Source organism: Rhodnius prolixus, unplaced genomic scaffold (assembly GCF_049639745.1).
Source record: "Rhodnius prolixus isolate KJV_2025 unplaced genomic scaffold, Rpr scaffold_2, whole genome shotgun sequence".
NCBI classification, from domain to species: Eukaryota; Metazoa; Arthropoda; class Insecta; order Hemiptera; family Reduviidae; genus Rhodnius; species Rhodnius prolixus.
In genome coordinates this window covers 7,637,323-7,665,067 of record NW_027411592.1, presented here as the reverse complement: position 1 = coordinate 7,665,067, position 27,745 = coordinate 7,637,323, and the positions used below count along the sequence as shown (strand labels likewise).

Below are 27,745 nucleotides of genomic sequence, written 5' to 3'. Positions count from 1 at the left end.
AGTATATACTTAAAACTGATTAATCTTAGCTGATAATGAATGAAAGTGCAAAATCTGTAAGGAATTTAACAAACGTACTACGATGGGCAAAATCAGCGATACATTCCTCATTCAGGTAATAACAAATGTTAATGCTTAGTGATGTTTCAAAATCAGCATGTTTCAGATATTATTTAAAAAATAATACTTTCTTTTATTATAAAAAAAAAATTAAAAAATCCGTATGAGAGCACAAAATATCAAAAAATTAATAGTTTTAATGCAGTCCCTACACCGGAGTAATCATCTCCCAACATTTTCTTTTGACCTTAAGTGTACACTGGGAGCTCCAGAATGTGTCATAACTAACTTCTACCAGTACGATAAAAGCATCCCTGAATCGGCAAATAATGAATACTTATCGGCGAAACTAAATACCAGGTTCCCAAGTGCGTACTTCCTCTACACTGATGGGTCTAAATCCCCTGAAGGGGTGGGATGTTCAGTGTATGACCCGCAAACCAACCTCAGTAGACTATATAAGTTACACCACCATGCCTCAGTCTTCTCGGCTGAACTCACTGCCATCAATAAATGCGCAAATCTAGTGGCCTCGACAGAGGCACAAACAGTTGTCATACTTTCTGATAGCAAGAGTGTGCTCAACAAGCTTAAATGTCCCGGGCATAACGCCGATTTCACGGTGCTCGAAACTGTCCACCTCCTGAAGAGAAAGGGTCTTAGCGGAAAGACAGTTCGTTTGATATGGATTAGGGGCCATTCAGGGATAACTGGCAATGAAATTGCAGACTCTAAGGCAAAAGAGGCAATACATCTGGAAAATCTAAAGCTCGAGAAACTGTTACCTTCAGATATAAAGAACTTCGCTAAACGTACCTATTACAGGGCATGGTCTATAGATTACGAAAATTCAAAATATGTGTTCGGTCGCGATCGGAGACGTTCGGCCAGTTCGGCTGGCTATGACTTCGCGCTGGTCGGCCCATCGCCCGCGCGCGTACTGACGTTCGCCTCCGCTGGTTGGACTTTCAGCTTTGTATATATTTTAACTTATTTTCGATGTTATTCTATGCCATTCTCACGCTGCCCAACTACCCCCTCTACCTTCTCTTAGACCATAGGGTCACCTCCTTATCTATTGAGAGAGTCCGCTACTGACCAGCGTCCTGTACGGTGCTTGGTCTGCTGTATGTGCCTTTGAGCCTGCTGGTTTTACTGTGCTTCTTACCGCTTCTCTACGCTGCTACGCTTCGCTTCCGCCTTGGTGGTATACACGTACCAGCACTCGATTGACATCCAGGGACATCACCCCAATAATTCTACGCTTCGCGGGCCACTCCGTGGACCCGCTTCCGGTGCAAGGTTCGTCCTCTCCTTACGCCTTTCCTGAGATTTCCCTCTTCCTCCACGCTACGCTTAACCCTCAGACAAGTATATACAGTTACTATTTCCGCTTTCCTTCTAGACGCATATACATGTACTGTTTCCGCTTTCCTTAGAGTCGCTTATACCTCTATCATGTCCGCTGTCCTGGCATTCGCCCTTATACTTCTAGCACTGCGCTTCAGGAGCTTCACATCCGGCCGCAAGGGTAAGTGTTACTCATTCCTACCTCTGCTCTACTCTCTATATATATTTGCATGTATTCAAGTGTGACCTATTCACGATTATTGTGACCCGCTTCGTCACTTCCGGTTTTATCCGCTGGCGCATAACGCCCCAATTAACGCTACGCTTTGGGGTGTCAACGTTCACGCGCTGACAATATGCCAAAGGTAAATTTTACACTTCACTGCAGCCGACAATACCCAAAAAACCGTGGTACTCTGACTTAGCAGAAGGTAGAAAGTTCTTTACTTTACTACTCTGATCCGACTGCGCTTCAACCATAACTTCTCGCCCCACCACCTCAGCCGTTTAGGAATCTCAGTCCCTCCAATTTGCTCTTGCCCCTCTGATACAATTATAGACGCCAACCACCTGATCCTTGATTGCAATAGTCACCAGGATGATAGGGACAAACTGTGGAATGCAGTCATCAAAGCGAGATGTCCACTTCCTGCGAACCTGCATACCATCCTCATAAAACCAATATCCGAAGCTTATCTGGCTATTTTCCAATTCATTACCAAAAACAAAATCAAACTTTGAAAATAAAAATTAAAAAATAAAACATAACAGCAACTAAAACAAAAATAACAATAGTTTTAAAAGTCCGTCGTAGGGCGCCACTTTAGACAGGTTTGAGTAGTATAGTAGTTTTTAAAATGACCCCTAGATAGCACTTCAGTAACCTCTATAATACGTAGACGCAAACTTTTTTCAATACGACTTGAGTAACTTGTGGGGGTACGTTTGGACGCTCGTCACTCCAAAAATATTGTATCTAGTCTACCATTCTCCTCTTTCCCTTTAAGAATCATGAACGTATGGTCATGTGTTTGTGTTGGGTAGTTATTAAGTGTTAATGGTAGCAAGAGATGTGTTCGCTTCGAGAGTCGAGGCGAAAATGATTCCATTGAATTTAGTTTGAAACCAAATTAAACCTGTGTTCAATTTTTTTTTTTCTACATGTTTATATTGGTTCATAAAGCTTTAGTATTTCTACATCAGTATGTTCCCATTAAGCCTAACCTCACCCATTACCCTTAACTCCCAATACTTGCTGGATAACTAAGTGAAGAAGGTTACACACATTTTACGACGCTACTAACCACTTGTCAGGAGCCAGGTAATTTTCAATTTCTCTAAAAAGATATTAAAAGTGATACTATTTTATTTTAGTGTAGGGTGCAAACATTAAATAAAGTGAATTGATGTGTCTTTTCGGTACATTTTAGATTTTATATATTATCTAAAATTAAAGATAATGGATGATGATATTACTACTGCCTTATGTTCAATAATACAATTATTCATAAACAAACAAAAAAAGATGGAAGATGAATTGAAATTGTTACTGATTTCATGTGAAATAGAAGAGTCTAACTTAAGATATTATGAATCTATCGTGGAATTTCTTTCATTACATGGTGTGTTGTTATCATTAAATTTAATATCAAGAATCAATTATTTATAAAAAAGACTATCTTAAGTATATAGTGTTTTGTGGACACAATGAATGATTGAGTAATTTTGTTAGAAACATCGTTCACATCATAAATTTGCATTGATAATGTCATGATTTAAATATATTGTAGTTAAGTCTCAGATATTATTTTTCTGTTTAAGAAAATTCTGAGAGCAAACATGAACTCTGTGTTCAAACTATAGCTGATGGACTTGATTACGTTGAGGAACAGACCAATCTACTAAAGCACACTGGTAACATAAATTATTTTTTATTATACGATGAGGTTTTTGTCGCATGTGATTAATCTGAAGTAGGCTATGTTCCTTAACAGGTGCTGTCATGTTACGAATGTACATAGAAGTGAATGGATGGTAACTGAGTGAATATTGATGCATGCGAATCAAACCGAAAATTATATAGTGTGGTGAGGAGTTAGTCTTTTTTTTTTTTTTTAACTTAGTCTCATGTTCTATATTATTGGAGTATAAAATTAAATACAGGTTAAAGACGAATGTGTGCAGACATAGTAATCCGAGCGCTTCCAGTTCCTACAAAAAGGAGGTTTTGTTTAATTTGTTTAGAGCAAAGCCAGTGAGTGATTGACAGGTGGCCGGAGAACAAAGGGGCGAAGCCCCCATTGGTATCAGTATTCAGAGATCTATTGGTTATTTATACGAAAGTTTCCCTGAGAATACTTCTTCAGTGTAATTTTTAAACAGGCTAAGCCTGTCATAAATTTCATTGCGAAATCAAATTCCTCGAAGGCTCACCAAGATTAATTTTCTATTCTAGCAGAATTAGTTTCTTTAAGTCTTTTCCTAATTTATCTGTTCCTGTGATTTAAATTTCTTTTTAACCATCTGTGACTTAACTCTCCATTCAAAAAAAGATAAAATTGCCTTGCGCGAGTTCGTAATAACCTAAGTTCTTGCTCGCATTCCACATTCCAACATGCAAGACTACTCTCTCCATCACCTGGCACTTAGGAAAAGGACTCAAAGATACGAATATGTGACTGCATGAAAGTCCTTTGTATTAACTTCTTATGTACTATCTAGTGTACTATTCTTGTTTTATTATTGTTTGTAGGAATAAATAACAATGGAAAAGAAGTTAAAAAGAATGTTTACATTCCAAAATGTAAGTATGTCAAGTAGTTTTTTTTTTTTGTAATAGAGGACAAAATTTTTAATTTAATTATTCCATTTTGTATTCTGTTATTGTTGAGGTGACCAATCTTCCTCCTTTAGGGAGGACAGTCCTCCTTTTGTAGGTTCCGTCCTCCCTCGAAAAATGTCCTCCTACCTGCCCTCCTTTTTGATATGTTAATCTCTGTATTCAGAAATTGTGTTGACTTTTTATCGAAAGAAATGCCTCATATTAAAATCGATGACAATTGTCTGTTTGAAGAAATTAGAAGACTGAATATATATTTAAATTCGGATAAATTAGAACAATGGGAAAATCAACATGTTGAAATTGATAAAAGATGGGTGGAAATATTTAACCATTTCAAAAATGAACACATTCCCTATGAAAATTTAGTAATTCCTGTTGAATTTACGTTGTGCTGCCCTGGAACAAATGCAGCAGTTGAAAGAGTTTTTTCAATGGGTAATGATTTTTGGCTAAGTGAGAAATCAAGATTGAATGTTGATACTCTAGCTGCAGCACTTACTGTAAAGTTCAATATGAAGGATATTTCTTGCTCCGAAATTTCCAATATACTGTTAAAAAATGATATATTGACAAAAAATATCCATTCAATGGAAAAATACTCGTTTAATTAAATAATTATAGTAAGCATAATTTGTAAATTATTGAATTAATAACATGTTTCACTTATTTACGTTGTACTTTTTTCTTAAATTTTTTTGTCCTTCTTTTCATTGTAAAAAAATTGGTCACCTTAGTTATTGTTGCTAACTTCCTCTTTAATAGTGAAGTAGTAAATTATAAGATAAATTACATTTTTCAGACGAGTGGACTGAAGATAGGACACAGCGTTTATTAGATTCTTTGCAAACTCATTACTCTGAACTAATAAAAAATAAGGACTATGCAAAACCAGTTTGGGAAATCGTTAGACAGGAGGTTGATGCTTCTGATCCTCACCTTAAATGGTACACATGTCGGCATAAATGGTCACATCTTGAATCCGATTACAAAAATTATATCAAGGTACATTTTTCTCTTTTAGCCATTCACAAAATCTGATCACTTGTAAGAGTAGATATGTTGCAATAACATCTTAAATTGAAAATTAAAAACCCAAACTGTTTTCATTTATTTGATTTTAAAGGATTTGAAAGAATTCACTGATAGAAATAGTACTCCCGAGTTAATGCTGTATGTACCTCAACATTACAAACAAATTGGAAACATAATAAAAAGCTGTGATAACCAAAGTTATGTTCATAATCAAGGCTCAACTTTTTTACAAAAGATATTGGAAGATAGAATTAGTGAAGCACTTAAATCCAATTCTTGGATACAACTTGGTAGGAAAAGAGGAGGCGATGACATTGACGAAAATGATGTGATCACGATCTCTGGAGTCGGAATTGGGTAAGTATAAAGCCTTTATTATCCAAACTCCACAAAAAGCTATTAATAACAATGATATGTCTTTCTTAATTTCTCGTATTAACAAACGGAGTATGCGATCTTGACTTAATTTTTTTAATATCAAAATTCAGCATAAAATAAAAATATTTTGTGAGCCCCACTGATCCCCAAAAATGTGATTTTTGAGAAAATGTCTCGTGTTGTTTTCTGTGAACAGTATAGTTCAAAAATATATAATTTCAGATAACTGAGTCGTTATGAAACAGCTGGTTTATTACCATCAAGCCGACTTAACTATCAATAACCTTTATCAGTAATAAATTTTCTATTAGTGATACATTTTTTGCTCTTTTTATTGGTTCTTACTTTTTTTGTACTTCATTTTTTGTCCGGTAGGACAGTTGTATAAGGGTTGATATAAATATATAATAATAAATATTATTACATACTTTGTCGCATATATTTAGATAAAAAAAAAAGGGGGTTGACTGAATGTGGTTTATGAATTACTTCGTGACAGAGATCTCAATTGACTTAACTGCACGAATGATCAATTAATCTGAAAAGTTATCTGGGACTACGGAATGAAATTTTAGGGTTCAAATAAGCGATCCAACCTCCGAATCCGATTTCTCCCTCCAAAGTCGAAATCCAATTTACTATTTATGCTCAACGCTTTATCTCCATCTACAACATTCTTAGTGATCTTAATGTACTATTACAGCCGCTCCCACCTTCCTTTAAGAAAGTTCCTTAACGCAGAAATCCATCTACACACTATTTGAGCCGCTAACGACTTTTTCGATAGATCAAGGAATAGTCCTAGTCACGAGGGCTGCCTACCCAGTTGAAATCAATAAAGATCATTTGAATAATTTTCCCAGAAAGTTTATTAGGGAGAGAAGTGGATCCAGACTGTTTCTCTTTAAAGTAACATTCTGAATAACTTACTGACCTATCTGAGAATATTAACAATGTTGATTAAATTCGTTGCAACAATTCTGTTTATTTTGTTTAAAGACACCAATTTCCCGAATTTTGGTGGTTTAATCGGTCACATTTTGTTTGGTTATTTATTACTTTAAAGTAAACCCAGAGTGTCCCTCATAAACTATTACTACGAATAACTCTGCAAATGTTAGTCCAAACTGTTAGCTAATAAAATTTGGTGTGTTTGTACGGCTCCCTAAATAGCATTTAGAGCTCTTATATCTTCTAAAGGCAAGTAATGTTCACGTTTCAAATAATCGATGCGTGAACCGATATTCATGATTCTTCATTCGAATAAGAATTTTGAGATATGGCTTTGGGGTTCTCGATGCATACCTACTTTAGAAGGAGAGTTTCCCTCACGTAAGAGAGACACCCTCCTAAAATTATTACTAATTTTACTCGTAAACCCTCGCCCAGATGGCGAAGCACATGGTCAAGTTTTGCAGGAGAACGTGATTAGAGCTTCCCTCCGTGACATTGAAAAGTATCCAGTTCTTACATCTATCTACCTACTATGGGAAGTTAGAATGATAATTAATGAAATATTTATCCATTGCTTTTATTGGAAAGTATTAAAAAATAATAATTGTAATTGAGTTAAATGAATATAAAGTTCCAGGGGAGAAAAAAATCTATGTACAAATATTTCCTCAACAAAAAGTTTAAGAAGTTAAGTTTAAGGGTTGACTAAACAAGAAGTGTTAAAAAATGGGTAATTAATAATTAATGTAGTTTAATATATTTTTTAATATAGTTATCTATTACATTCTTAATCAAGACGTTCCCCCCAGTGTTATAGATATGTAATTAAAATAGATGAAGATATGCATATTTTGTAGGAAAATTTGAATAATACCCAAGCTTTTTCGAAAGTTTCTAAATAGCTGAAATTTCAAAAAAAGAATTAAATGAAATGGTGTATCTTTGTTGATTATTCTTAATTAACTCTTACATCTAACATTTTAAACTGTAGTTTTTGTTACGTTGTTGCTAATCATACAGTAATATTGTGGTAGTTTTAGCATCTTCATTTATTTTCCAGTGATTGATCTTTTAAAATACAGTCATATAAGTATAAATTTACATCACAAACCCAATACCTAAACGTAAATTTTGAATGATTCAATTTTCATAGTTCTTTAGTTAAGAACTGAATATTCCTGTTCAATTGAAATTAGTTATTGAATTAACATTTTTCAAAAAATTTTTTTTACTATTTTGAATAGTATGGCTGACTTTCCTTCCATTGATGATTGAATTTCCTGGAAGCGTGGACCAGGGGTCTGCTGTACTGTCTCTCCTAACTGGTATGTTCAAATTTTTCTTAAAATTACTAAAGATAATAAACTGGTAAGCTGAATACTTGATATAATAATTATCTTTTACAGCGAATTTAGTTCTTCTGAAAGATATCTCACGTTTTAACTTAAGATGAGGCAGCACTCAGATGACTGATTGATTTTATTGAGACTGCACGGGCAATGAAGATAATAGTGGACAATTTTAGATTTAACCACTGAGTGATGAAATTTTAAAACATTTAATAATGTTTAGGACAAAATCTTAAAATATTGTCTTAATGGTTTGGTCAAATTTCAGGCAATTCTCATTACGAATGAACCTATACATTCTGGCGAGGATCTTTTTCAGTTTTTCTGGCCAGCTATGATCATAATTGAATTTGATAATGTTTCTTCATACAAAGTCTTCTGTCTGATAGTCAAAATGGGAGAGAGGTTTAAAACTCTTACAGTTTCAAATATTATACAATGTTTTTAATAAATGAATCTGTCTCCACTTAAGTTTATGCTTTTTTAAAAAAATTCTGATACAATGGCAAAACAGCTCTCTCTTTTATTAGTGGAAGTTTTGAACGAAATTCCTGACATTCATTTATTTTATTCCATTGATAAAAGACCAGGACTGATTTATCGATGTGACAGAGATGACGCTAGAGGAAGTACCCGAATCTATGACGGATACATACATTATTTTATATTGTACCTCAACTTCTACAAAGTATTTAAATCTTCAGAAGGTACCATTAGATGGAGAATGTAGAGAGGGAAAGTGATTGGGAATTAAAGGTCAGGTTAGATCAGGGTTTTCTTTGTAATCATTTACAATGTTTTAGATTTGATCTGCTTCATTTATGAACATAGATTCATTACCCTTCTATTAATAACATACAAAGTACCTGTTAAATAATATAGAGAACGCATTCCTTGAAATATACGAATGCAATCATACAATGACAAAAATTATCTCCTTTTTAGTATCAAAAAATTATTATTATGGTACTTAAAGGCATAAACTGCAGATCTTTGCTACGGTAAAAAATGTAAACTCTGATAAATTCAGTTATATACACACTTGGATTATTTTGTGAAGACTATACATGTTAATTTATACATACGTTTTTGTAAAATTAATGAATATAATAAAAATATATTCTTAATAATTTATTTTAATACATTTTTCATAAGGTTATACAATATTGCATTCATAATTGAGAATATTTCCTACAGCAAACCATGTTTACAACTAATAGAAATAAATCTACTCCTATCAATGTTTTGAAAGAATCAATTTTCCTGTTTGACTGAAATTTTAAAAGTAATCTTTTTTTCAAGTCAAATGTGTTTTTATTGATTATTTTTATTATTGAATAAATTTGTGAATTGTCACAAAAACAAAATTAATTTCAACACACCAGTTTCAGTGATATACTTCAGACATTTCATCAAAAATAGAGTAAATGTTCAACTTTTCCTTGCGTGTTAAGTGTACAAATAATGATACTATGCTGATCTTCTAAAGCTGAACATTTATATTTAAAATTAAGGGACTGTTTCACAACTTTTCCAACAATTATGACCACAGTTTCTTTTTTCATACTTATAAATCAAGTAATTTAAAATACTGTGTATGTGTGGGGGAGAGAGAGAAGTTAGTATAAAAATTCTTTACAAAAATATATAAAAAAAAAAAAAACAGCGTACATATTTATTAATACTGAACGCCAAGAAGTAGTTCCGTAATATTAACAGTAGTCTTGAAAATATAATTGCTCTTAACCTTTTTTTTTTTTTTTTTTTTTTGCAATACAATTATTCTTCATTTTAAACCGCATCGTGAATAAAGAAAACACTGTTTACATGAGATCTTGATTTTAGTACTACAACGATTTCAAATAATTGTAGTTTTTTTTATTTTTTTTTTATTTTGGATTAACCATAATCCCTCCATTGTGACTGGCCATCTACACAAATTTGATGAACGCAAGTATATGTATTAAAATATTTAATTATGCACCAATTTAATTAATTAAAAATAAACTTACCATCTTTTGATTTTTCACCAGTTTGACTTTTCCACCTTCTTTTACTGATCTGTCTGCTTCATAATCTATCTGTTCTGCTTCATCATCTACGAATATGAAACTGATTAAAAATAGTTCTTTCAATTATAATAATGTAGCATTTTTCGTAGTATCTCTTACTTTTTAATTTACTTCTCGTAAAAATTAAGATCTAATCAATTTTTCAAAATTGAGGTTAGAGGCAGTTGAAACAGACAGAAATTTAAAGCAAGAGCCTTTAAAATCATCAATTGTAACTTAACAAACGTTCATTCACCTTAGAATGTATTTTAAATATAACAGTTTCTCAACTTCTTACTTGTGATGTAGAAGAACGTTATTGCTATCTTTCTTAGGATTAGACTGAGTTTTGCAGATAAAAAGATAACTAAAATAGCACAGGGGGTGCGAGCACCCCAAAAGTTTGGGAACCCCTGGTATAGACCAATAATTCCTTAAAAAATACATCTAACAATTATTTGCATTTATTATTGTTCTTAATGAAATCAGTGTTTAGGACTCATCAGTACCTTCGATCTAATAAAGTAAATTCCGCTTTTAAGGCGAATTTTCTCGCTATAGGTATAATTAGTCTGTTTCTGTTATTATGAACACTATATTATATGCAGAACCACCCAAAAAGGTTTAAAAAAAAATAGGCAATTCTGCACTTACCTTCCTCTTCCGGTTGTTCCTTATCGTAATCGCCACCATGATAGCTTTCTGCATTCTTATGCTGCACTCTACAAACGCAAAAAATAAAAATAAGCTTTTAAGATAGAAAGGTAAAACCCTTCTATCAAATATCCAAGAAGAAGGATTGTTTTTTAAAAAGAAACGCACCGGCAGTAACTAATAACTTTTGCAAGGATGGATCTTAAGAGAAAGATACAAATAGGTAAATTACGGATCTTACTTTACTGCCGATAATAAATTCAAGTTTCCGAAAATATTGTGCTCTTAGTAAAAAAATACTTATTGTTAATTCTGTGAAACCGCAGTTCAGCTTCTGGTTGCCTTTTAAGGCCATTACATGAAAACCTGAATATAATTAATCTATTAAAAAAAAAGTGTTTGGAATTGCTGCTTTTTTATCGTAATTTTGTTTACACGCAAAGTGCTCCACTTTCAAAAGTAAGCATTGTTCTTAAACTCTAATCAGAAGAAATTAGATTAAGTATGTAAGTAATTACAGTCAACCACTAAATGGATGACTTTTTAGGGGACTACACGTTTGAGATGTCATAAATAAGTGGTTGGATTATTCTAAAGCTCATACTTCTATGGCCTTGCGAGGTGTTCGACTCCATCGCATGCAGTTCCCGTAGCAATGTTCGCTCGCTAACAGGTTGAGTAGGACCTTTATTCACTGAACTGCAGAAATTCCTGTCGTGTTTGGGAGCGATTTTGATCCACAAGCCGTGAAACTCGTATCCGGTCCCTCTTAGTTTGGATCCTTTTCCGACCACAATTCTGGCATCGTGTTTCGTGGCCACCTATATAACACCACTGCTTATAGACACGTTGAACAGTCCGTTCAGAAACACCAACAAACGAGCAACTTCACTCACCGTATGACCAAACACGGTTTCATTTTTAAGCCACTCTGACACATCCTTGTGTTTAACCACGTTCATGACGTACTACCCCTTGAAACCAACTGTCAAACTGATCGCTACTGCCCCAAGATCTCAAAGAGGCAGTGCGCGCGCAGTTGACCACGTGACCCAACCGCTGTCCCATCTGTACAGTATTAATCTGTGCTTGCCACTACGGTGACGAAATTTTTTTTGTCCAGTTAATTAATGCTTGGATGTAACCGAGCGTAACGTAATTAATATCAGTAGAATTAGGCTATAATAACTAATTTACTTAAATTATCGTATTTTATGTTGGCTTATTAAATTTATTCTTGTTCATTGTAAGAGAAAGGTGGGGCCTTTAATTTTAACAATGTACCGTATTCTACAAGTTGTAGATTTAAGTTTATATTTTGGAGGTAATTATTTTTTTAAGAATCATGTGCTCCAGCGAGCGAGAGTAGTTTTATTCAACAATTTTTTGTCAATTTGTTTTCATTATTTATTTTTAATAATTTACTACTCTTAAATTCACTCATTTGCAAATTTATTTTAATTAAACGATATAAATACAACAGTAGCTCAGGAATATTTTATCCAGTTTGTGGCACTACTTATTGAACTTATTTCCTTTTAGGTCCACAAGGTCGTTGTGACTCCGGTTGAAAGCTTTATGCGATTCCGGAGGTCAGGCGGCAAGTCAACCCCTCTTCCTCGTAGTGTGGACTGGTAACGCGGCATTTGTTGCGGCTAACGGGGCTCTGACGGGTCGGTGTGTCTCCCCCATCGGCTTCCCTCCTTCTATTTCCCCATCCTTTAATCCTTTCTTGTACCCCTACTGCCAATCCTTGCGTCTATCCCTTTATCCTTTGATCCTATCTCTCCCTTTCCTGCCTCTTGAATCCCTACCCAAGCCGAGATGGGGACTCGTGTCGAGGCTGAATGCGTACAGGGTAGTAAAATATATGTGCGGTAACGATCACCTTGGGGCACCGGGCGAAACCCCATTGTATTGTAGCCTTCCTGTGGCAGTGGGGGTCTGTCACAGGTGACCGTCTATCCCCCACTTCTCGTGGGAACAAGATGAGTAATTACAATAAAAAACTAGATTGTAAAACGACAGCCAGTGGTGTTCCTCAGGTTACTGAGGAAGGAACACAGGCTGGGATAAAACCAAAAGGGGAAAGAGTGAAAGGCCCTAAGACGGATTTGGTGGGACTACAGGGAACTTCTTCTGGAGGGAGCGGCAACGCAGACCCTCCAGGTAAAGAGGCAGTCACTGGAGTCTCCCAGAAGTTGAAGGGTATTCACATTACACCTAGGAAGCCGAGTGGTGCTCAGCGGAGAAAGCTAGCTAAGCTTAAGGTCGCTGAGGCTGGGAAGGAGTGGATTCCTGGGAAGGACTGGAGGGAAAGGGGGAAGGGGCAGAAGACCTCCAGAGTGGTAAACCAGCCAGGTGGGCAAGGTATAATTCCTTCGACCTCCTCGGATGGGGCAGGCATTGGGAAGGAGGCGAGAGTCGTTAGTTCTCTCCCTCCAGAAACAAGTCAGACCCCTAAGAGGCCTAGGTCGGAGGTCAGTACTCCAAGTTCGGCATCGGGGAAGGCGGTGGCACAGGGTAGCAAGAGGGTGAAACTCCCAGAGGAAGGGCCTACGGGCTCTTTCAGGGACGCTCTCTGCGCTCAAAAGATGGCCATCGTTCTTGACTCCTATCCGAATGACTTTTTGTCGGAGGAGCAAGCGGATCTTCTTCAGCAGAAATTGGTGGAGGAGATCTGTAGTGAGAAATGTACTGGCAGCATCGGACCCCAGTTTCGGAGCTGCTTTCTCTCCAAAGGTGCACTCATTCTCGCTTGCGAGGGTGAGGATGCGAGACTTTGGTTAGAGAGGGTGGTTCCGGAGCTCCGGTTGGGTGAGGGAGCTAAGCTGAGGGTGGGTCCTGCCCGAGATATCGTGAGGGCGGCTAAGGTGGCTATGTGGGTACCTGGCGCTCTCAAGAATACCACTCCGTCCGTTATTTTGGACAAGCTGCTCGTTCAAAACGAGGGCTTGGATATAGCGGAATGGAGGCTCCTAAATAGGAAAATCGAGCCCAAGGGTCAAACTCTTGTGTTCGAAATATCGGAACAGGCCCTGAGTAGGTTGAAGGGGACTAACTTCGAGGTTTTTCTAGGACTCGAAGTGGTCAGACTCAGGGTAGTTTCGAAGACTTCTACTAGTGCTGCAGCTCATGACCCCCCTGAATCGATGGAGGTTGCTTCAGGTGAACCTCCATCACAGTAGAGGGGCGTCTGCAGCTCTAGTAAAATTCATCAAGGAGGAAGATATCGCCATTGTCCTCATCCAGGAACCCTGGCTGGTACGGGGGCGAATTGCAGGACTTGGCGAAGCGAAAGGTAAGATTTATTATGACCATAACCTTGACAATCCCAGGACATGTATTTTTGTTAGGGAAAACATTACTTCTTTACTGCTAATGGAATTTTGTTTCAGAGACCAGACCGCAATAAAGGTGAAGCTACATGTGGATAAGGAGGCCAGGGAGATTGTCGTGGCCTCGACCTACCTTCCATATGACTCTACAGTCCCTCCCCCATCGGAGGAGATGCAGTATCTGACCAACCGGTGTAGGGAGAGAGGACTGCAACTACTGATTGGGTGTGATGCTAATTCCCATAACGAGGTATGGGGTAGCTCAGGAACCAATCAGAGAGGTAAGTATCTTCTGGACTTCATTAGTGCGAATAATTTGCATGTTATAAATGAGGGAGAAGAACCCACCTTCCACAACTCTATTCGTAGGGAAGTGATCGACCTAACTTTGGGAACTAATTTTGTATCGACCCTTGTTAGGAACTGGCATGTGTCGGGGGTCCCCTCACTTTCGGATCACATGTACATTAGGTTCGACATTGGGTTTCACTGTAAGGAGGTGGTTACTTACAGAAACCCTAGGAGAACAGACTGGGACTCGTTTAGACGGGATCTCAGCGCAAACATTGGTACAGTCAACAATAACTTTAGGACCCGGATGGACATTGATGAAGCTGCTGAGAGACTTCAGGGCGTCATCAAGGAGGCCTTCTGGGAGAATTGTGCGGAGACAGTGATAACATCTAACAGGAAAGTAGGCTGGTGGAATAACCAGCTGAAGGAGCTCCGCAGTAAAGTTAGGAAACTGTTCAATGTAGCTAAAAGAAGGGGTACATGGAAGGAGTACCGTGAGGCCCTAACTTCTTACAACATAGCCATTAGAAAGGCTAAAAGAGATGCTTGGAGGAAGCTCTGTGAAGAGGTAGAGATGACCTCGGAGGGGGCTAGGCTCCATCGCATAATATCAAAAAGTCCAGGGGGTGCCCTGGGTACCATCAGGAACGAGGAAGGGATTTTTACCAAATCGGGGAGAGACACATTGGAGTGTCTCATGAGAACTCATTTTCCCGATTCGAAGGTAATTGAGTCAGGACAGCATGGTGAGGATACTCTGGGACCCGATAGGTGTCGGGGGACCAGGGAAACCTGGGCCGTGGCTAAATACTGCATTACCTACCATAAGGTGGCCTGGGCTGTAAATTATTTTAAGCCCTATAAATCCCCGGGTCCTGATGGCATTTTCCCTCCCCTTTTGCAGCAGGGGAAAGATTTAATTACTCCTATTTTATGCAGGATAATGAGGGCATGCTTGGCACTCAACCATGTCCCTAGGGCATGGAGGCCTGTAAAAATTATCTTTATTCCAAAGCCTGGGAAGAGAACTCATACCCAGGCGAAGGAATTTAGACCAATTAGTCTAACATCGTTCATGTTGAAGGTGCTAGAAAAACTGATTGACATGTATATTAAGGAGGTGGCTTTAAAGCAACGGCCTCTGCATGCCAATCAGCATGCCTACCAAACAGGCAAATCTTGCGAGACAGCCCTCCATTGTCTGGTTAAGGAGTTGGAGGCTTCGGTATTTTGCAAGGAGACAGCTGTGGGCGTGTTTCTGGATATTGAGGGTGCCTTCAGTAACACTACCTACAGTTCAATTGCCTTGGCGATGGATAGACATGGCGTAGAGTCCACTGTTTCAAGATGGATCTGTAACATGCTATCGTCAAGGAGAATCACAGCGACCCTTTTTGGGGAATCGCTGGAGTTAACGACAGTTAGGGGGTGCCCTCAGGGGGGGGTTCTATCCCCGCTCCTTTGGTGTATGGTCGTAGATGAGTTACTTGAGGTGCTAGACCTTCGTGGGTTCTCGGTCCTTGGCTATGCAGATGATATTTCTGTAGTGGTCAGGGGTAGACATGAGACAATCGTGGCTGAACTCATGCAGGAAGCTCTCAAGGTTATAGAAAATTGGTGTAGAAGGGTAGAGCTTTCAGTGAACCCTTCTAAAACTACTCTGGTCCCCTTTACAAGGAGAAGGGATAAGGAGAGCTACAAAAACCTTCGATTTTTTGGTAAAACTCTGGATGTGTCGGGTGAGGTCAAGTATTTGGGCATTGTCCTGGATACCAGACTCACTTGGAAGGCGCAGATTGAGAGAGTTACATTAAGGGCTAAACAGGCCCTTTGTGGAATAACTAGAACCTGTGGGAAGACATGGGGTCTTAGCCCAAAGATGACCCACTGGCTCTATTCACGTACAGTCATACCTATCATCACCTACGGTTCAGTGGTGTGGTGGAGGAAGACTGAACAACAGACGGCAATTAAGGCTCTAGCAAGGGTGCAGAGACTGGCCTGTCTGATGATCACGGGGGCCTTTAGTAGCACCCCTACTGCGGCGCTGGAGGTACTTCTGGGGTTGGCTCCGCTTCAATATGTTATTCAGGCGGAGGCAAGGGCCAGTGCGTACAGAATGGCGAGCAATGGGCAATGGAGGCGTATAAGTTCCTGCATTGGCCATATGATTATTTCAGATAAGGTCGACCCTGGGCCGGTTATTGACATGGCAGGGGACAGTATCTGTCCTAAATACAGTTTCGAGACTCCTTTTCAGGTGTGTATTAAACCGAGGACTGAATGGAGGGTAAACTGGACGGATCAGTACCGGAAGGGAGGCATTTGGTTTACCGATGGCTCCAAGATGGACTGTGGGACTGGGTCTGGAGTGTATGGGGTTAAACCCGAGGTACTCATTGAGAGATCTCTTGGGAGATACGCCACAGTCTTCCAGGCCGAGGTTTTTGCTATTAAAATATGTGCTGAGGAAAACCTGCGGATGGAACCTAGAAATAGGGAGATTCGCATCTTTTCGGACAGCCAGGCTGCACTGAAGGCTCTCGTATCCTTCAGAATCACCTCTTCCCTGGTCTGGGAATGCAGGAAGGCCCTAGAACTACTGGCGCGGCACAACAAAGTTCGGTTGGAATGGGTGCCGGGTCATGTGGGTATTGAAGGGAATGAAAAAGCTGATTATCTGGCCAGGAATGGGGCTAACACTCCTTTCATCGGTCCAGAGCCTGTCCTGGGGATCACCAGGGGTTCGGTTCGCGCGGCTCTCAGAGATTGGATCTGGAGGGAGCACGAAAAGAACTGGGTGATGTGTCCTGGGGTTAAACACAGCAAGACTTTGATGCCTTGGCTGTGTAAGCAAAGATCCAAAGAGACCCTGTGTTTGGGCAGAAATCAGATTACTCTGATTACAGGCCTATTCACGGGGCACGGTAGGTTCAAGAAGCATCTGCGCAAGGTGGGGCTTATCAGCTCGGAGCCGTTGTGCAGATTATGTCAGGAAGAGGAGGAAACGGCCTCTCACCTGTTGTTCGATTGCGTTGCAATCGAAAGTTTGCGCTATGAAACCTTTGGAACGTTGAGGCCGAAGGAGATAGTAGCGCAAAAACAACTAGTAGGGAAAGTCCTTGACCTCTTTAGGAGGGGAGGGTTCGCCTACTAGAACTAAGAAGGGACTGGCACAATAAGTCTTCTGTGGCTGCGGTGCCTTGGGGTATAGGTCCCGTCCCATCTACCATCTAATCTAATCTAATCTATTTCCTTTTAAATGAATTGAGTTTTATTTTATTTCGCATCTTGCACTTTTTTCATTTAGAAATAACTAAGTCGGTATGATGTTAATTGGTAATACCCGTATTTTCTAATATAGTAGAGGTAATATAGTATTTTAACGAAATAAAGTTATAATAAATGAACATATTTTCTAGAACCATTGATTGCAGTATATTGCCTTATTTTTAGGCGCGTCAAAATCTGAGGTCATTGGCGTCCTTTATTGCCCAATTTTATTTTTGTTCACAGGGTTTGGGGAGAGGCATTTTCAATATTAAAAACTATATAATTTGCAGGAATGCATTAACGCCATTGAAACAATTCATCACCTTCTTATGTAGATTTCAGTCAGCCTACAATTTCAGACACCCTATCCCGTTGGACGAAGAAGCGTGGATCGTCCTCGCAAAAATGTGGTGTTAGGGGTTTTTAAACCTTTTTTTATGCAATACATTTTTTTGGCAAGTCATTCTAAATAAAACTTGGAGATGATTATGTTAACAATAATAAATTATAATATAATAACAAAAGTTTTATCTAATTATATTATTTCATATTGGGTTTGTTCTGAGATTATTTTAATATTTGTTATACAGCTTCACTAATTGAAAACTTCTTAGGAACTTATTCAACTAAAAAAAATTATTAGTAACTGTTAAAATGTTGCAAAATTTAAATGAGAATAAATAGAAAGTTAGAGTCATGCGAAATTAATGTTTTAAATCAAAGAAAAAATAAATGAGGAAATAGGAAGTGCGATTTTACAAAATAAAAGTTTTATTCCACAATTAAAAGAAAAATAGAATAAAAAAATAAAGTATATTAAAAAATGTATCGTCTTAAAAGAAAAAAAATTAAATAAAATATTTATGAGCATTTATAAAATAAAAATGAAACATATTTGAGCAAAATAGAATTTACATTGCTAGACAACAGAGGAGTAAGAGTTCATGCTTAGGGCTAAAGATGTTAACACTACGCCTCACTCCATGTCTAAGTTAGGAAACTAAATTATGTACAAAATTTTTATGCTATTTTAACTTTCTTTTAATTCAGATTGGGTTCCTCTTAATTTTCTCTTCAGTTTTATATAATTCTAAAAAAAAAAAAAAAAAAAAATACATGAATAAAATGAAATTAATAATAAGTAATAGTATTAATAATAAATAATAATACTTAAAAAAAATCAATAGAATGATATATCTAACAATAAAATAAAATAACGAAACAAAATAATGCAGAATAAAAAAATAAATTTGAATTCAAGAACCAGCAATTTATAAAATTAGCAGCTGGAAGGCTGAATTCATGAATCTATTGACAAATCAAAATGAATAATGAAGTAAACGGCGTATCATGCTTTGAACAATAAATTAGTTTATAATCGCTTTTTTAAAGGCAACAAATGTAAATGCAGTATTCACTCAGCTGGTAGGACAGGACAGTTGGGAATCTGCTAACGAATCCTGTTAGGCTGCCCACATATCTACCCAGCAGACCTGTTAATTTCACCTTTCCCCCCTAACACCGTTCTTTGGAATATGTTGAAAGGCCACAAAACACATTAATTGAAAAAAATCATTTAAATGCTCGAAAACAACAAAACTAATTAAAAGACATGAGAATAGTTCGTAATTGATAATAACTGCCATTCAGATAAGAGTAATCTATAAACCCATATCACAAAGTTTATTCCCGACATTTGTAAGATTTTTTGAGTATCTATGTACGAGTGATGATACAAAACCAAACCTCTACTTAGTAATGGACGACATAAATGAAATCGGTGCATCTAAGATATTTTAGAGTCACATTCAATAATTGCGGAAAAAGAAAATACGAGAGAATGGTTAATAATCAATAATAACATGCACAAAACTTTATGAGAAAAATATATTTATAAGAGAAACGTGAAAAGAATAAATAATTACATTAGAGTAAGATAGTACACAAGAACAGAGTGTCATTTAAAAAAAATTACTCTAAAGGATGCAAATTAAATTAAAATTCGAGAAGCTTAGGGCTACTGACCGCTAAGCTGTAATGTCTCCCAGACTTGATATGTAAATCGAAGTAAGTATTTGTAAATAGAATTCAACAAACTAATAATATATTCTAAAATTGAGTAAAAATAAATTAAAAATAATTGTGACACAAATATACTGCACTAAATAAATTAAGACTGGAATGGACTAAATGGCAAATACTGTGACAAAATAAAAGTATAAACAAGAAACAGTGCAATTATTAAAAGCAACTATTTAACTTCTACTATATGATGCAAGAAGCATTTTAATTGAATTTGTATTCATCTACTTAAACTTTACTTTCTCACAACTTCAATATTAATTAACAATCTACTTACGGATTATTCATATTGACTTCACCACCTCCTTCCTCTTCTTCTTCTCGTTCGGCAGGCGGTAACGGCTGTTGTCCAACTCCTTCCACATCCATGGCAGCTGGTATTCCGCCAATACCATTTAGTGCAATGAACGGTTCTCTTAAATGCCCTTTCATTTGCTGATCTCGCAGAAGCGGATCTTCTGGTTCATCAGCCACAAAATTATTCATCTGGTCATTTCCTGTCCACAATATCTTATAAAAACACAAATATTCTTCCAGCATATCTAAACTTTTATAGAAATAAGTCATTGGAAAAGTCTTAAGTCTTCTATGATTAGTAAATTCTAAATACTGTAGTAATGGGAGTGGCGACCTAAAATATGTACTGTGGATGTCTACATTGTAGTGTTTATGCATACACAATTTAGGCGCCTATAAACTAGATGGGCGCACGTGTGTGAGAATGACCTAGGGTTTGACTATAGATTCATTAAACCCATTTAAACTTTTCAACCAACCTCCCCCTCACTAAATCCATGTACTTACACCAACTTTGCAGGCAGGCTGAGAGTGCATGTATAATTCTTGATCTTATCCCGAAATATCTTCCAAAATCTATAAAGAAGTGGCTAGTCCATACCTCCAACAGGAAAGAATTAAATTGGTATAAATAAAGATTAAAAAAAATAATTTGATAGGAACAAATAAATAAACGTTGGAACTTCGCTTCCAAATTACAAATAGGCATCTCCAGAATAAATCTTAGATCAACATCTGACAAGGGGTCTTACGAATAGCTGGCCGAATGAAGAGATAAGGAGCTTATGAAAGGTAGCAGTAACGATAAAAAAAAATGCTTCGAAAAGGATCGATGATTCCTCTTAGGAAACAGAATGTAAATATCTCCGCTCGAAGAAAAAAAATAAAATAACAGGTCTCTTAGGCTTATTAGCTCAATGTTAGTAAACTGGGGCACCCACACAAAATCTCAGTAGCCTGGCCTTACATTTTTTTTCTTCCTAAGAGCTTCTCACAGCTCCTTTCTTTGGTGATTGACAGGATCATATGTATCGAGAGAATATAATCCGGAGGTCGGCAGAGCACTGTACCTTCGGTGGCTCAAACAAAGATAATTTATAAATAGTATAGGTACAAGAAAAAAAAGGAGATGCTCACTTCAAACAAATATATAATCCTTCCCAGTTTTTATCTTAAATTTAAAAACAACTTTGAAGAATTTTCTTTCAGTAAGAGAAGAACATCTGTTATGGCCAAAATCGCGGTAGAGGTCCAAACTAAAAACTTATTCCATCTAATAATTGATTTTGTATCTTGTTTCCATTGAATTACATTATTTTCTCACAAAATCTCACAAAATTTTCTCCAATACTATTCTAAAGAAATATATCTCACAAATTTTCTTCTAACTCCAATTTCAGGCATTTTAATTAATAACAACGTTTTAGTTTGTAAAACCTTTCATTTCACTGAAATAAAACTTATCAGGTAAATACGGTCTGTCGATTTTTTGGAATTTGGAAAATGAGACCACGGGTGATTTTTTATAAAATTATATAGATGGCAAGACAGCACAATATATAAAATAGCACTTTAGAGAAGAGGCTAACTAAAAGGCCACCCTCTCCCAGATTTTCCTAGAAAAATATTCAAACAAAAGCTATACATCTAAGAAAATAAATTAATACCACAAGTATAAAGAAGATCGTTAGAGCCGCTTTAAAAAAAATTAAGTAACTGATTGAATCTACTTCCGGAAGACTGTTTCTGATCAAAAGCTTATTGTGACATCATCTTTTGATACCTAACCGAAATATCAAATTTGAATATCTTTCAATTTTCACAGGCTATTTTGTGAAAACCACTTTTCAGGCGCAAAACGATATTTCTATTATCACTCTTTCAGGGAATTCCAAAACGGATATTTCTGGTGAAAGTCAAAATCTAAACCAGGCACCCTTATCTTACTACTAAGTAAGGGAAAAGTAAAAATAGAAATATTTTTGAAACAGAAAATTTAGATAAATGAACTATACAAAATTAATTTAAATTATAACAGAATGGTAAAAACAAAAGTTGCATTAACTATTCACCTTGATCGTTGATTTTTGGTTTTTGCAACGTATTGATTCGATGATCCGGTGGTCCTGGTATCTGCGCCAATCCTTGTTCAATGAACTTCCCAGGTTGTTCCAATGGCCGCACACTTTCCTGCAAAAAACATTTAATTTGTATAAAAGCATTTTCTTTTGTTTATTCTTTACAAAATGTTACTTATTTTTAACATGAATATTAATAAATAAACTTTGGCACTCTAGTAGTTTACTTTTTATCATTTCCAAACTGTACGTCACAAAATATTATGAAATGCAAAGTGCGTTTCATTCGAGACGCATCTGTTTGACAATTATTTCTGCTCTATTTGAAGATTTTAAAGAAAATTTCGCAAAAGCAAAATCAATGGCTTCTATGATACATAAATAATAGAAAATTAACATAAATAAATGTTAACATAAAAGTTCGAAACTTAATATGTCTCTGAAGTAAAAGGAAAGAATTAAGAAAAAGGAATCACAATAAATAAATACAAGCAACCAGACATGAAGAGGTGGAAAAAGTGCGATGCAGAGAAAAGAAGAATAGCCGCAAATTCTAAACATTACTCTTGGGGTTACGTAAGTTTCGAACTTATGAGCTGTTATTAGTCTACGTGTAATATATTTTCTTATTTAGAATAACTAAGATATTTAGTGAAGAAATAATTAAAAAGAAGATTCGATTCTACTTGTGGAAGATGAACTTATTATGCACAGTTTAACGAGTATTATGCACAGCGCACCAGGGGAAAAAGGATTGTTTACCCCTCAAAATGTTTGAAAATTAATGTTTTCTATAAGAAATACTTTATTAAGGAACTTCCAACTCTAAAGCAATATTAAATCAGCATAGAAAACATGAATCCATCTATTGTCTATTTTCTAAGTACAATTTTCTAACCTAAAAATTGAAAGTAAGTTTGTAGTACATTAGATTCTTCGGGGATTCCCAGCCAGCAATGCTATTTCGATTTAGGGGTAAACTCTCTACTCTAGGTACTATCTACTTGGAGCAGCTTACCAACCTCTACGTTTGATAAAATTTAAAAAGTTAGCGATATATGCTTTCACTCAGTCCGGTGGCCCATCAAGAGCCCTTAACCTACGATGGTTGAATGGCCGGCTTTCTTACCGCAATACCGAACTAAACTTACACAAGAAGCTGATAATGAACTTTTCCGCCAGCCTCTTGCCTGGAGTTTTACCCATAATTCCCACAGCGTTAATTTACATTGGCTACAAAAAAACTGAGGAAACTTATTATGAAGACAGCTTGTGGGGCCCTGTTGTGTAGTAAAATTTTTAATTTTTTTAGAATATTTGTACATTATTCATAAATTGATGATAACTTTTATTTTTTCCTAATATTTACTTTCAAATATTTACATAATATATTTCATCAGCTTAACAGTAAATTTTTCGTTGCTAAAAATAAATATGGTATCGAATTGGCAGATATTCAGATTAAAAATGTTCTAAACAATTTCAAAACTAATTTACCTGGGTAGGTTTCTTAGAGGGCATTCCAACTTGTTCGTCTAATTTTCTTTGAGCTACCTACACACACAAAAAAAAACGGGATTCAGTAATATTACATAGCTTGTAGTTGTATATGATCGAGATCGAGATGATACAATCATGTCTGTAGTAAATTTAAACTAAACTTACATCAGCTTCTGCTATTGGTTTTACAGAGGACAGATCTCCTACAGCCATTGGATTGATACCAGGAGTAGACGTAAAATTTCTGATCAGCCCACTCATCTAGAATTTATCAAATCTAAAAGTTAGATTTAAAAAACAAAATTAATAATACAATGGACAAAAATTAATTCATTTAGTTTAACCTGGAACTTTTTTTTTTTTTTTAAATTTATTAAGCTATCTACAATCTGTATTATATATATACAATAAGTAAATCTGGAAGTACTAAGATTAAGTACTAACCTGGAATTCAACATTTTTTTTTTAATAATCCAAATTATAGTAGAATTAAAAAGTCATAGAACGTTTGCTTTTTCTAATTTTAACCGATTTAGGACGTCATCATCATTATCAGAGTTTTTATTTAGTGGAAGTCATATTCTTTGCACCATCCTGATGAACTAATCGATGGAGATGACATTTAAAAGTTTAAGAGAAAAAAGGACTATGATTAGTATATGTAACGTCGGTTCCAAATAACGGTGTTATTCAAAATTCCTGATCCAACCACGCTTTCAATAAAAGCAGATTCTCATATCTCAAAGAGTCTAAGATAGAACAATACAGAAATGGGAATTTTAAATGGAATGAGCATCTCTTTTGAAGTTCTGTTATGTGAAGTCGTACATTTACAGTTACTATATTGTGAGAAAAAAAATAATACCCAACATATCCACTTAAATAAATGATACTTTAAAAAGATTGAGTTTCCCCCCTCCCTGAGCCAAGAAACACTTCTAACCAAAGAGCCTCTTCAACGAGATTCCTACAATGAAATATCTAAACATACTTACGTCGGCTTCAGCAATTGCTTTGACAGAGGAAATGTCACCAACAGCCAATGGATTGATTCCAGGCGTAGATAGGTTCCTGGGCAGTCCATTCACCTACAGTAATGATATTTATCTCATGTCTAACGTTAAAAAAACGCTGAAAACTCTTTTCATGAACCTTCTTCTATGCTAATTCCACGAAATTCATTTGAAAGTATTAAAAACAAGACCTTCATGTTTTTTTCCTCCAATACCAATAGAATCTGTTTTCATTTTGATAAATCAATAGGTGACATTTGTTTTTTGAAAAATTAAAAAAAGCTGTATAGAAATGAGGATTCAGAAGAAATGATATTCAAATTACAAGAAATATAAAAGTACATGATGAGTCTGGAACAGGATTCCTCCAATACAAAATATAATTAGACAACATTAAATTACTCTCGGCTGGGAAAATGGACTAACCACTTCAGGGATTTTGGCGACCCTACGAGTATTGTAGCCTAAAAAAATTATACTGGCGCGCCAAAAACTCAGAGAGTGTGCTGCTATTGGGTTTAGCAAGCCCACAGGCATTTCAAGATCTCAACATACATCCTCTTGCTGTCACACATCTAACATTTTACAGAAGACTACATGTATACACAAACACTGATATATCAAGGAGCCCAATAGATCTTTTAGATCGCTGCAGATTTGGCATATATTTTAATAAATATTAAATATATAACAAAAATAATAACATTAATAATTATAATATATATTATTATTTATAATGATCGTACCAGCCTAGGAATTTCCGCGACATTTGTGTCCGGCTGTGCACCAACATTTTTGGCCTCCGTCTTAGGTGAAGAATCAGCTAACGGTTGCTTATTCTGACAGTATAACAATTCTTTCTGTTTTTTAGTGAAACAAAATAAAATTAACAGACTAAAGGATAATTAATTCGCATAAGTAAAGTCTTGTTTACAGGATGTTTGGGTTACCTTTGTGAGTTCCAATAATTTCTCTAATTTTTCAAAATAATTATTGTTTTTATCTTCTGGTAATGATTTCTGTTCCATATCTTTGACAGTCTTCTTCAATGAATTTATTTCTTCTTCCTTCTGATGTATATCAGTCTAAGAAATGAAATTTAAAAAAAAACTTTCAACAAAATTAAACACTTCTAATCTTTGGAAACCCGAAATTGGTTAAAAAAAAAGTCAACATAACAGGTCTAATAATTTGTGATAGTGTTATGAAATGGCTACACTTGAATAATTCATGTCGCCAAATTACAAGTAAAATATTAAGGGTCTAAGGTAGAATGCAATCGTATTCTCCAGGTTAGGCTAAGGATAACAGCTAGATAATATCTAAAACTTAGTTAAGCAAGGTATTTTAATCGGACTGAGCTTCAGTCTCGAACACAGTAACTTTTTCTCTTGAAATTTATTAAGTAAACTTTTAGATAATCTAATTACCTTTTCTACAATTTATCAAATTATCTTATGAGTACTTATAGAATTGAAGCAAATTTTTTTAGGCAGTTTTAACATCTAATTTTGGTGTCATGAAACCATGAAGGTTTCCTAGATTAAAATAAAAACACAAGTAGATTAAATAATTTTTTTTTAAATTGTGGAGCCTCAAAGAAGAACTTCCTTTTCTTTTTTCTTCCTACCTTTAATTTATTTGTCATCTACATTGAACAGAACAATGTAATGTTTGAAAATAAAGTATCTTCCTCAGGTTTCACTGGAGAAAAATAGACACAAAAAATAGGAACTTTGTTGCTCCAGCTCCACTCTAGGAGGAGGTCGCGATGCCGACTACTGGGTTACTTAGTATGAAGGAAGGAAAAAACAAAAACAAAGATCTGTGATTAATTTCATTATTTCAAATTGCTGCTTTTTTTATGCTTAAAAGTTGAGATCCTTGTCTCAATGACTGGAGTCTCTGTGTCTGAAGATATATTTCTACAGCCCCTCTGAATATGAGAATTAAGCCATTCATGTCCAAAATTCCTGATTGATTTAAGTATAATGAGTACAATTGTTAGTAGTAGTAGTATTGATTTGTACCATTTTTAAAGTTAAATAAGATTCAGATTAGTATATCAGTTTGAAGAAGGGTGTGAAAGATGCAATCCATAAAAAGGACACCTGAATGGAATTACCACCATTAAGAACATAAATTTCAAATTATTAAGCCAATAAAAATTAAATACAACCTTCAAATGTTCGACAGCATCTTCTTTTTCTTTTTTAGCAGTATCTATCTTCTTTTTCAAGTCACTATTATCTATTTCGAACTTCTTCTTTTCGTCTTCTGCTTCATTAAGTCTCTCTTTTGTATCTTCCAACTGACTCTAGAATTGATTGATATACCTTAAATTAACCCTTCAATTAAGAAGAATTTATAAAAACAAAAGAAAAGTTAAAAAGAAGTATCAGAAACATAATTTGTTTCTTTAGAGTACCTGTAGCATATTATTTTTCTGAACTAATGCTTCAAATTTATTTTTTGTCTCAAGATTTTCTTTATCCCATTTTTCTTTCTCTTCTTTTAACTTTTTCTCAAGTAAATCTTTAGTTTCTCTGTGAGCTTCTTTTTCTTTATTTAAAGTTGACGCTAATTTAAGTTTGTACTCAAGTATTACTGGAAAAACATGAAATAATCAAAAATGACTTTAATTTTAGGAATTTGAGAAATGTTTGTAACAAACCTTGCATTTGAGCATTTAGAGATTCTAGTTGTTGCGAGCAAATGCCTGCCTGCTGTTGAATTTCTGAAAGCCTGGCTTGAGTCCCATGGAAAATATAGACTAAAGCTCCCAACACAGAAACAAGACAAATAAACGCGAACATTCGCGTTTTTGCCCCTCTTACTAATCTAGAGGATGTCATTGTTCCACTAAACTATAAAAACACTGGGGTTTACAAAAAAGAAGTTTTCCAAGTGGATAGTTTGGAAACTTACATTTTTACGCACTTCACACAAGATGTGCGAAACATTCATAAACTACCTTTCACTTGACCTAACCTTCTGACAACATAAGAGAGGGGAAACGAACGTTTGGAGTTTTCGAAACATTCTCAACGTACCCAGTTTTCTAATCAGGAAGAGTAGAGTACCTTTAAACCAGTAAATATAGATAATACAGATCTAGATTAACTCCACCTTCATTAAACCAAAATATAATCGAATTTTATTCAATTTTTGTTTAAAAGTCAAATGAAAAATATGTCACT

General features: G+C 35.7%; 2 protein-coding genes across 12 annotated transcripts; one reads left to right on the top strand and one right to left on the bottom strand.

Moving 5' to 3' along the window:
- Nucleotides 1-962: 962 nt before the first annotated feature.
- On the top strand, nt 963-9,099 carry LOC141448858 (uncharacterized). 7 transcript variants are annotated; one of them, XM_074117632.1, is made up of 9 exons: nt 979-1,591; nt 2,841-3,032; nt 3,232-3,324; nt 4,163-4,213; nt 5,052-5,254; nt 5,376-5,641; nt 7,248-7,346; nt 7,861-7,941; nt 8,023-9,099. In XM_074117632.1, the coding sequence occupies exons 1-7, from the start codon at nt 1,519-1,521 to the stop codon at nt 7,306-7,308; spliced, it is 939 nt and encodes a 312-aa protein (XP_073973733.1). In that variant the 5' UTR covers nt 979-1,518; the 3' UTR covers nt 7,309-7,346; nt 7,861-7,941; nt 8,023-9,099. The 7 variants fall into 7 exon arrangements, with proteins under 7 accessions (XP_073973735.1, XP_073973733.1, XP_073973736.1 ...); XM_074117636.1 differs by lacking the exon at nt 979-1,591 and adding an exon at nt 1,668-2,731; XM_074117634.1 differs by lacking the exon at nt 4,163-4,213 and having other exon boundaries at nt 963-1,591.
- LOC141448852 (uncharacterized) lies at nt 9,084-27,576 on the bottom strand. 5 transcript variants are annotated; one of them, XM_074117617.1, is made up of 13 exons: nt 27,220-27,576; nt 26,974-27,152; nt 26,725-26,862; nt 25,496-25,630; nt 25,292-25,405; nt 24,528-24,620; nt 23,698-23,793; nt 23,530-23,586; nt 22,027-22,144; nt 19,935-20,154; nt 10,671-10,738; nt 9,978-10,063; nt 9,084-9,896 (listed from the first exon to the last, which is right to left on the bottom strand). In XM_074117617.1, the coding sequence occupies exons 1-13, from the start codon at nt 27,398-27,400 to the stop codon at nt 9,855-9,857; spliced, it is 1,527 nt and encodes a 508-aa protein (XP_073973718.1). In that variant the 5' UTR covers nt 27,401-27,576; the 3' UTR covers nt 9,084-9,854. The 5 variants fall into 5 exon arrangements, 2 of the variants coding, with proteins under 2 accessions (XP_073973718.1, XP_073973719.1); XR_012455232.1 differs by lacking the exons at nt 9,084-9,896; nt 9,978-10,063 and adding exons at nt 11,275-11,491; nt 11,567-18,665 and having other exon boundaries at nt 10,691-10,738; nt 27,220-27,571; XM_074117618.1 differs by lacking the exon at nt 24,528-24,620 and having other exon boundaries at nt 27,220-27,571.
- Nucleotides 27,577-27,745: the final 169 nt, after the last annotated feature.

Bases quoted from the DNA above. Each gene is read 5' to 3' on its own strand.
- LOC141448858 (XM_074117632.1), top strand. From the start codon at position 1,519: ATGTCCGCTGTCCTGGCATTCGCCCTTATACTTCTAGCACTGCGCTTC. The intron at 5,255-5,375 runs GTACATTTTTCT...TTGATTTTAAAG, and splicing joins ATTACAAAAATTATATCAAG to GATTTGAAAGAATTCACTGA. The intron at 5,642-7,247 runs GTAAGTATAAAG...ATGAATATAAAG, and splicing joins ATCTCTGGAGTCGGAATTGG to TTCCAGGGGAGAAAAAAATC.
- LOC141448852 (XM_074117617.1), bottom strand. From the start codon at position 27,400: ATGACATCCTCTAGATTAGTAAGAGGGGCAAAAACGCGAATGTTCGCG. The intron at 26,863-26,973 runs GTACTCTAAAGA...AATCAATTCTAG, and splicing joins AGAAAAATAATATGCTACAG to AGTCAGTTGGAAGATACAAA. The intron at 10,739-19,934 runs GTAAGTAGATTG...TTGCGTTTGTAG, and splicing joins GAAGTCAATATGAATAATCC to AGTGCAGCATAAGAATGCAG.